This window comes from Papaver somniferum, chromosome 8 (genome assembly GCF_003573695.1).
Source record: "Papaver somniferum cultivar HN1 chromosome 8, ASM357369v1, whole genome shotgun sequence".
Lineage (NCBI taxonomy): Eukaryota > Viridiplantae > Streptophyta > Magnoliopsida > Ranunculales > Papaveraceae > Papaver > Papaver somniferum.
The window spans coordinates 14,919,484-14,929,044 of NC_039365.1; the positions used below are offsets into that span (position 1 = coordinate 14,919,484).

The following is a 9,561-nucleotide window of genomic DNA, read 5'->3' on the forward strand; positions in this document are numbered from 1 at the left end:
CCATATGGACTTGGAGAGTAACTGTCACAAGGTGTGAGGATGGTCCATGAGTCTTTTCTTTTTGTTTTTGAACTTCCAGAATTCTAGAGAGCCTTGATTTATGGATTCACTGGAAATTGAATTCACTAAAAGCAGACTTCACATTAAGGACGTTTAAGGCCAACTATTGTAGACGCCAGCACCTCGTCTTCAATTTGGGCAAATACAAAAATCTAGTTTTCTGTACTGTTAAAAAAAGTTTTTGTCCAGCCGTCAAAAGAAGTTTTTGTCCAGCCGTTAAAAGGTTGTATGTCACTTGTATCCAACTAAAGAAACCAAGAATTTAAAAGAATGAAAAAGCTGGTTATTTTTGTGCATGCGCAGCCTGCCAAAATAATCCTGCTGGTTTCCCAAAGAATGAACTGGGATTCAACTTTATTAGATTCCATTCGCAGAATCAATTTAATCTTCAAATTATTGTCTAAGATAAATGGAAGTAGTCATAATCAATCAAATAATGCCGATAAGTGAAGTTAAGCAAATCATGCAAATGGACCAAGGACGACAATGGTTAGTTCGAAAATCATATTCTTGCCACTGTTTGTTAATAGTCATTCTTGTCTAGCCACCAAAGGGTTGTATCCAATTTAACTCCCGGAAAACTAGAATTCAAGAGTACCTAAATTATTATTATAAATGGTCCGGCACCCCAACCGACAATATCCTTGGTGTGTGCCCACTGACAAGGTTGGTTTCTGTAGCGCCTACGAGCAAGTTCCGAACTACTTGCTTCCAATTCCACCCATCGTTCCCAAAACAAAAACAATGGTAAAATCCAACAACATAAAATCCCTACACGGCTACACCCAATATTCTATACGCGCTTTGGTTTGAAACTCCTGTCCCAATTTGTAAATGATTCTATTCAGGCCACGCATATCACATTCTTGAATTAAAAAATTGGCTGCATTGGTACGGCAGAGCAGGATTGAAGACAGGAGAAACAAAAAAAAAATGACAAAAAGATTGAGTTAGGGTTGTGTGAGAACAAACAATGAACAAAATGACATGCTTATAAGATTTTCTTGCAAAAATATTGATAAAGTTTAGGGAATTCCGTACGGGCAAGTTTATAATCTAATTGTGTAGTTTATCGGTAAACAACGAACAAATTGACATATTTATCAGTCTTTTTCATAAAAATATAATTAGTTAGGCTCAGAGAAATCGATATGGGCAAGCTGGAAGAGCTGATCTCACATGTCCTTATCTTGTTCCGCCCATTGCTCTATCTGTCTTTTTTTAAAAGTTCATTATGCATGTAAATTGGCTGTCATACTAAAGTATTGCACTATAATTATGAGTCAAAAGTTATGTCTTTAGTTACTCGGTTTTTCTTGGTGCATTTACATAGTATCAAGTACATTTCTTCGAAGCCGCCTATTTGCAACTCCTCCTAGAAATCGTTTTTTAGATGCCTATTGTGGAAGTAAATATAGTGTCACAACCATTAGTCTAGAGAGCAACAACCTCCATTCAACAAAGATAATGACACAACAACAAAAACTTATGGTGGCAAACATTCAATCTCTCTATATGCTAACTTTTTCTGTATTTCACTTCATAAAAAAATGATAATAGAATCCAAGATTTTATCATCATGGCCCTGATCCAACCACATAAAAACTTACAATTTTTTTTTTGAAATGGAACTCATAACCTTATTATTGACTTGATTAATCAAATGTCATTTTTTTACATCTTTTTAGTTTTCCATCTCTTTTGAATGTCTTTTTCCAATTCAAAACAATCCAACATATTAGAAAACAAATCTACAAACATGCAAAAATCATGACAATTTCTTTTTTTCTTTTTGACAATAATATAATATAATCACTTATTAAAAAAAATCAGTATATATAATAAATAAAGTATAATTAAAAAAAATCTTTAAAAGAACCAAAAATTAATTTTTATTATTCTCATTTACTCCTCCCAACCCCACATATCCAAGATCCACTCTATTTCCCAAAATTCAAAAAGCCAGTGTCATTCACGTAATTACCCACAAACCCAAAATTACCACACCCGCCGGCAGGACCTGACAAGCATCCACGTGGCGCGAAATCGAACGGCAAGCAACCTTCCAGAAACGAAAAGTCTAATCTCACTTATCTTCTCAAGCCTACGTGGCAAACTTACTGGTCATATTTTGTTACCTAGGTAACCGTAATTTTTTCAATTTTCAAATATTTCTTAACCTTATTCTAAAGGTAGGATTTAATATTACATTAAGAGATCACAGCCGTCAGATACTTAATCAATGAAAGTCCAAATCTCTCTCATCTTGATTATATTCCACAGTGTGAGATTTTTCTGACAAAAAAAACTAAGAAACCTGACCTTCGCCTTCTACAGTGAAATACTGAATTGTCAACAAATATTTGAAATTTATAATCATTTTTATGAGCAGTTCTATTTTGAATCTGTCTGCTAGCTGGTACTAGTGAGTGCTACTGGTAAAGTTTGGTGACTTTATCTCATTGTCTGCGTTATTTTTTGAATTCAACTTGTTGTCTGAGATTACTAGTAGTACTGTTTTAATGGTATTATAAAATTTATTCGACCGTTGTTGATGTTTTGAACAAGTGAAGAAGAAGAAGAAGAAGAAGAAGAAGAAGAAGAAAGGAGTGGGTTTTTGTTGCTTAGTGGTGGGTTCGTTTTAGTTTCAGGCTAAAGGTAGAAGAAGAGAGTGTGTGTTTGAAGATCAAGAAGAGGCTTTTATGTGAAGAGACATCAAAAAAAGGGGTTAGTCAATTCATCATTCTCTTAGATATTTTTTCTTCTTTTCTTTTATGGATTCCTGTTGTATTGATTTTAAAGGTTGATTCTCTTTCTCTTTGAGTGTTTTCGTTGATTTTTTTTGTTAAATTTGTGTCATTTTGATGGTGATTAGAACTGAATTAGTTTGATTAACTTAGTTTAATTAGACTGGGTTGTGGGTTTCTTTTTTCAAAGATCAATTCTTTTTGAAGACTGGAAAATACTAGTTTGGTTGCTTCTGATAAAGGGTTTTGTTTTGATTCCATGAATTTTCACTCTTTGATTGGATAAATTTCAGTACACTCTAATTGTTCTTCACATTTTGAGTCGGTTTGGATAAGTTTTAGTCCACACCATTACAGCTTTGAAGAAAACGACTACACTTTCTCTCATTTCTTCAAAGCAAAGTGAGAAGCTGAAACCGTGTAAAAATAGCAAGTTTTGAGCTTTTTACTGTCTAAAATTCTAGCACAAGATTCTTCTAGCTTCTTCTTCTTCTTCTTCTTCTTCTTCATGGGGGGTTATAAAAGAAAATCTGAAATCTCAGTAGTTACTCACTTCTTTAATGAAATATATCTAGTAATTAAAGAAATTGAATACCCATTTCCTGAATTTACCCTAAACACCCATGTTATTTTTTACAGAAATTTGGTGGATGATGTCTTTATTATGGTAAAGGAATGGGTGGCATTAAAGTATTGATTTTGGTGTTTTAAAGAAAGTTGATAACCATTACTATCAAAACTTCATGAATTGTACTGAAAAGTACTAGTGATTTGGTGTTTGGCTTTGTGTTGTTGTTATCTGCACATAAACTCCCTGTGATCTACACAACTACTACAACTTTCTAGAGCTCAGACTCTAACCCTACTTCTCATTGATTTTTTAATTGTGATTACATTACACCTACTACTCCTTTGCTTTTTTCAATTTTTAATACCAAATTTCCCTCTTTTAAAATCTGGGTTCTTTTTGGTGTTTTCAGCTCTGGTGATCTGAAATTGTAGTGTCCAAGATTGAAAGAAAAAACTATGGTGGAAGAATCAGAAGAGTGTTGTATGATGAGTACTAAATCTGTTGATGAATGGTTATTACATGCTCAAAATCTAATTCCGAAAGCAATTGTCAAAGCGAAAGAATCAACAAAAGTGTTTCCTGGTAGATGGAGAATGATAATAGCTAAATTAGAGCAATTGCCAACTTGTTTATCAGTGTTGTCAAGTCATCCGTTCTTTGCCAAGAACACTCTTTGCAGGGAGCAATTACAAGCAGTTTCAAAGACATTGGAGGAGACAATTGAATTGGCAGATCTATGTGTTGAAGAGAAATATTCAGGGAAGCTTCAGATGCAAAGTGATCTTGATTCGGTGACTGCGAAACTGGATTTGAATTTGAGGGATTGTGGGTTATTGATCAAGACTGGTGTTCTTGGCGAAGCTACGCCGGTGCCTTCATCCGTTACGGCGAATTCTGAGACTGAATTAGAGAATTCAATTCAATCGAATTTACGGGAGTTGTTGGCTCGGCTTCAGATCGGTCACTTGGAAGCGAAACATAAAGCATTGGATAGTTTGCTTGAAGTTATGAAAGAAGATGAGAAGAATGTGTTAGCTGTATTGGGAAGAAGCAATATCTCTTCTTTGGTGCAATTACTCACTGCAACATCTCCAAGAATTCGCGAAAAAACTGTTACTGTTATTTGTTCACTTGCTGAGTCAGGTAGTTGTGAGAATTTTCTTGTGTCCGAAAATGTTCTTCCTCCGTTGATCAGATTGATAGAGAATGGGAGCACTGTGGGTAAAGAAAAAGCAACAATTTCGTTATTAAGGTTGTCTATGTCGGCTGAAACTGCCCGGTCAATCGTCGGACATGGTGGGGTTCGTCCCTTGATTGAAATCTGTCAAACAGGTGAATCCGTTTCGCAATCTACAGCTGCAGGTACTTTGAAGAATTTGTCTGCAGTACCGGAAGTACGACAAACTCTAGCAGATGAAGGGATTGTTAAGGTTATGATTAATCTTCTGGACTGTGGGATGTTATTAGGATCCAAAGAGTATGCAGCTGAATGTCTTCAGAATCTTACTTCAAGTAATGAAAATCTTAGAAGGTCAGTAATTGTGGAAGGGGGGATTCCAAGTCTTTTAAACTATCTCGATGGTCTATTACCGCAAGAATCTGCAATGGGAGCTCTGCGGAATTTGGTTAGTTCCGTTTCAGTCGATGTTCTAGTTTCGTTAGGTTTTCTTCCACGAGTAGTCCATGTACTTAAAGCTGGATCATTGGGTGCACAACAAGCTGCAGCATCAGCAATTTGCAAGATTTGCAGTTCTCTTGAGATGAAAAAAATGTTGGGTGATGCTGGATGCATTCCTTTGCTTGTGCAAATGCTCGAAGCGAAGTCTAACGGAGCAAGAGAAGTTTCGTCACAAGCATTGTCAAGTTTGATTACGTTATCTCAGAATTGCAGAGAAGTAAAGAAGGATGAGAAAAGCGTACCGAACTTGGTCCAATTACTCGATCCAAGTCCTCAAAATACGTCGAAAAAGTATGCTGTTTCTTGCCTTGGGTCACTTTCATCTAGTCAGAAATGCAGGAGATTGATGATTTCTTATGGAGCCATTGGGTATTTGAAGAAACTTTCAGAAATGGAAGTCACCGGTGCCAAGAAGTTGCTCGAGAAGTTAGAGAGGGGAAAATTAAGAAATCTGTTTAGTAGAAAATAGACTTTCTTGCTCTTGTATTATGTATGTGTACTGTGGTTCTTCTGTTTCTCATTGTCTGTATGAAACACAGAGTAGTCGAAGTTAACGAACTCAACTGAACTGAAAAATGAATGAATCAAATTTGCTCTTTTTTGTGTAATGTATCTGTATAAAATGTATTCTAGTGTTCTCTCTGTCTTTTTTCCTACTCTTTTGTGATGTTTTAACCTGATTGTTGAGTAAATGACGGCTTCAACGTGATTCGTCTTTCGTTAATTGTTTTTAGAGTTTGTTCAACTGTTTTCCCGAACTCTTAGCAAAAGCAATTAGTTCCTGGTGTTCGAATACATTTTGCAGAAAGAGGTAGTTCTTTTTATGATCGGCAACAGCATCTTAGATGAAAGCTGACATGATATCTTTGGATTCCATGTAAAAAAATAAAATGTACCACCTTACATTGGCTAGGAAATGGTTGGGTGGCACTAGTAGATATTCGTATGGAATATGCTCTATGTCTAGAACCGCACTAAGACGATGGAGACAAAACATGTGGATTTAAAAGGTTCTTTTTGTTCCTATCAAAAAATTTATTTGTTTTTCTTTGGAACCTCCTTTTACAACAAAAATGAGGAAGAATGGCGGATGAGATTCATTGGAGTCGGCTTCATCTGCATCTAATACAACACATGGCGGCTTTTAAGTTTGGCATTCCCCTCCATTCCAAAATCCAAGGGGAAATAAGTAGATTGGATGGTGAGAGGATATTAGAAATACTTAAAAGAATCACTAATCAGTCAGATATAACACAAGGTATTTACACCAAATTTCTTCTTTGGTAGCTCTCATATTCGTTTATCACATATGTTGAAGTTGATTCAAAGTGGAACAGGTAAATGTTGTATATGACAACTTAGTTTTAGGAAATTTAGTGTAAGTGATGGCGTTTTCGCCAAAGTTTGATTGACATTGACACTTGGTCAACTATATTAGTACATGGATTCTCACCACAGTTGTTTGATGCCGTTTCTTATATGTATTTGTACGCCTTCTTCTGTATTTTTCTTTGATCACAAATTTTTTCGAAGTTTTTGATGATATATTTTCTCATTTTAACCATGACCGTCGTAGACTTGGAGCCATACATGGTGACAGTTGCACCAAGCAGATGGGTAGGCAGCGCAGGGGGGGTTCACCCATGCCTATATGTGACCCTGTAAGAAACTTGATGAGACAACAGGATTTGATATGCAACTTGGGCACCAAAGAGAAGGTTGAATATGTTAATCTATGTTTCAGGTATTTTAACTCTCCTTTTTGCATAGTTCTGATCATACTGCATAACTCCATCGAGCTAATCGTAAGAAGGATTAGACTGTGTGTTATTATATTGATGTTAGGGGTTAACTCCACGACCCGTCTAACCAAAGTAACATTGCAACTTATACTGAAGTTACTTCTATTATCCCATGTTATATTAGCTATAGAAAATTCACGGTCTGTGCATACTGGAGACGCACACTTTAAGAAAAGTGAATCCAACTTACGAGATATTAGCCAGTATCTAACCACCTTTTGCATAATTTTTTTGATACCTTCAGGTGGATCAAAGTTGACAGCAAAGAGGTGTCAGGCGTGGATGCCAAGTTTTTCATTGCATTGTCAGTCCGCTATCTGCGTATGCATGTCGTAAGAACCTTTTATTTATCCGCCGGATATGATTTGGATCGGGTCATTATTGAGGTTGCTAAGAGAGACTCTTGCATGGATAAACTAAATAATCCTTACGGAGTAACATCTACTATTACCACAGAATAGTAATAGCAGGAGTAGTCAACAACATCACCTGCAAAGGAAATGTAAAACAGTAAAACACCCATTGATCATTTTCCGACGTGCGACGCACGTGCAATCTACTTGTACTGAGGTGTTATGTTAAAGAGAAAATTGCTACGGAAGTGAAAAACATTTTATACTTCGCTTTTCGCTGAAGAGCACGCTATTAGACTAATATTTGATGGTATTGAATTACATTCCCCTTATCTGTTCATGAAAGTATATCTCTTATCGAGGAGGAAGTAAAAAATATCTTTTGGTGTTCATAAGTCCGGTTCCTATGGTAACAGGTTAAACCCTCCATTTTCCATGCCAGCTGGCCTGGAAAACTGGCCGAGCCACTATGGGAGAACATATAAGCGATTGAGTGTCCACCGAACGGTTGAGCAAAGACCGAGCGGCCTTAAGAAGACCGCTAGCGGCCTAGTCTCAACCGTTAGCGGTCTCTTTAACACCGGTCGGTCTTGTAATCGTCGGTTGTCAAATAGTGAAATAACGGCTATTCCACCACCCACACGTTTCCCTATAAATTCACCCCATTCAATTCAATTTAATCACACCTAATTTTCTCATTAACTCTATCTTACTTACTCTTTTGTACCTTAATCATCTGTTTATTTATTTTTTTCAACTCAATGGATATGGATTCTTCTGACGAAGAAGTGCGTATTCATATGGATCGATTTGAAGAACAACAACGAATATTCTTTCAGGCGTTGAATCAAATTGATGATGAGTCAGATGAAGATAAAGAACTAACCAACAACTTGATGCAGCTATATTCATCGGGGAAAATACCGAGAGATCCAGAGCCAAGAAAAGTCTTCACAAGAAGATATACGTAACGGGGTCGGGATGAATGGCACGAGAAGCTGATGCACGATTATTTTCTTCCTGATCGTGTGTTCTCTGATGAAAATTTCCAAGGCCGGTTCCGTATGCCCAGACATTTGGTGCTAAAGATTATTGGTGAGATTTGTCAGGTAGAACCTCAATTTAATTATCAGTATGATGCGCTGAATATTAGGGGTCATAGCCCTGAACAAAAGTTTACTTCGGCTTTGAGGATTTTAGGATATGGCAGACCTCCAGATTCTAATGATGAGTACCTTCGTATTGGAAAAACAACTGCATACAAGTATCTTGCGTTGTTTTGCGAAACAATGATTAATCATTTTGGTCCTACCTATTTACGAAAACCAACTGATGCAGATGTTAGAGAAATATTAAAGCAGAATCAGGAAAGGGGATTTCTTGGAATGCTGGTAGTCTTGACTGCATGCATTGGGTATGGACCAGATGCCCTACCTATTGAGTCGGACAGTATAAGGGTCACTACGCAAAACCAACAGTTATCCTTGAGGCTGTTGCTTCTTATGATTGTTGGATATGACACGCTTTTTTTGGTCTCCAGGGATCTCAAAACGATATAAATGTTTTACACAAGTCGCCTTTGTTTGAAGATTTAAAGTATGTAATCTCTCCTCAGGTAAATTTCAGTATCAACGGGAATCACTACACTCATGGTTATTATCTTGCAGATGGAATTTATCCAAAATGGTCAACTTTAGGTCAATGTTACCGTCAGCCACCTGCCGGTGAAATGGATCGTTCGTACTCGTATTTCAATAGTAAACAAATGAATCTGAGAAAGGATATGGAACATGTTTTTGGAATTCTGAAGCGGAAGTTCGCAATCGTTTGTGGGCCTTATCGTGGTTTAAGTGCTCGTGAAATGCATAAAACTATGCTGACTTGCATCATTATGCATAACATGGTTATCCAAGAGACCCGTCGTAATAAGAATTGGACTAACCATCAAGATGAAGACTTAAGGCCTGAGATTATACCATCTAGAGGATTACCTGCAAGGAACTATGCGCAAATGACCAGTCATATTGAGAACAGAACTCTGTATAACAGGTTAAGGGAAGATCTCAGAGCGAATCTGTGGGATGGGTTTGGAAGAGATGGGGGACGAATTGAGTAGTGTTTGTTTCATTTGTTTTTGTTTTTTTTATTATTGTTTCATTTGTTATTTATTTTTATTTTTTTAAATTGTTTATGTTTCATTTGTGGTTCCATAATTTTGTTTTGTAGTTGTTTTTTAAGTTTAAATTTTTTAACGGTCATTAAAAATAGCGGTCTAGACTTCATCGCTAGCGGTCTAGACTCAACCGCTAGCATTCCTTATAAATCCTTCACTTCATCCATTTCAAACTCA

The 9,561-nt window shown here is 36.6% G+C and overlaps 3 protein-coding genes across 5 annotated transcripts; all 3 read left to right on the forward strand.

Moving 5' to 3' along the window:
• Nucleotides 1–2,361: 2,361 nt before the first annotated feature.
• Nucleotides 2,362–5,694, forward strand: LOC113304363 (vacuolar protein 8-like). 3 transcript variants are annotated; one of them, XM_026553461.1, is made up of 3 exons: nt 2,382–2,498; nt 2,634–2,787; nt 3,788–5,694. In XM_026553461.1, exon 3 carries the CDS (start codon nt 3,834–3,836, stop codon nt 5,523–5,525), a length of 1,692 nt encoding a protein of 563 aa, XP_026409246.1. In that variant the 5' UTR covers nt 2,382–2,498; nt 2,634–2,787; nt 3,788–3,833; the 3' UTR covers nt 5,526–5,694. The 3 variants fall into 3 exon arrangements, with proteins under 3 accessions (XP_026409245.1, XP_026409246.1, XP_026409247.1); XM_026553460.1 differs by having other exon boundaries at nt 2,362–2,787; XM_026553462.1 differs by lacking the exons at nt 2,382–2,498; nt 2,634–2,787 and adding an exon at nt 3,454–3,693.
• An 832-nt stretch (nt 5,695–6,526) lies between these two features.
• LOC113304077 lies at nt 6,527–7,388 on the forward strand. The gene is made up of 2 exons (XM_026553166.1): nt 6,527–6,800; nt 7,103–7,388. Exons 1-2 carry the CDS (start codon nt 6,670–6,672, stop codon nt 7,317–7,319), a joined length of 348 nt encoding a protein of 115 aa, XP_026408951.1. The 5' UTR covers nt 6,527–6,669; the 3' UTR covers nt 7,320–7,388.
• Nucleotides 7,389–8,275: 887 nt separating this feature from the next.
• Nucleotides 8,276–9,327, forward strand: LOC113305145. The gene is made up of 3 exons (XM_026554244.1): nt 8,276–8,450; nt 8,550–8,668; nt 8,752–9,327. The coding sequence occupies exons 1-3, from the start codon at nt 8,276–8,278 to the stop codon at nt 9,325–9,327; spliced, it is 870 nt and encodes a 289-aa protein (XP_026410029.1).
• The last annotated feature ends 234 nt before the right edge of the window (nt 9,328–9,561 follow it).

Excerpts from the sequence above, each read along its gene's own strand:
- LOC113304363 (XM_026553460.1), top strand. The coding sequence starts at position 3,834 with ATGGTGGAAGAATCAGAAGAGTGTTGTATGATGAGTACTAAATCTGTT.
- LOC113304077 (XM_026553166.1), top strand. The coding sequence starts at position 6,670 with ATGGGTAGGCAGCGCAGGGGGGGTTCACCCATGCCTATATGTGACCCT. Across the intron at positions 6,801-7,102 it reads TATGTTAATCTATGTTTCAG|GTGGATCAAAGTTGACAGCA; the intron begins GTATTTTAACTC and ends TGATACCTTCAG.
- LOC113305145 (XM_026554244.1), top strand. The coding sequence starts at position 8,276 with ATGCCCAGACATTTGGTGCTAAAGATTATTGGTGAGATTTGTCAGGTA. Across the intron at positions 8,451-8,549 it reads TTCTAATGATGAGTACCTTC|ATGTTAGAGAAATATTAAAG; the intron begins GTATTGGAAAAA and ends CAACTGATGCAG. Across the intron at positions 8,669-8,751 it reads TTGAGTCGGACAGTATAAGG|GGATCTCAAAACGATATAAA; the intron begins GTCACTACGCAA and ends TTTGGTCTCCAG.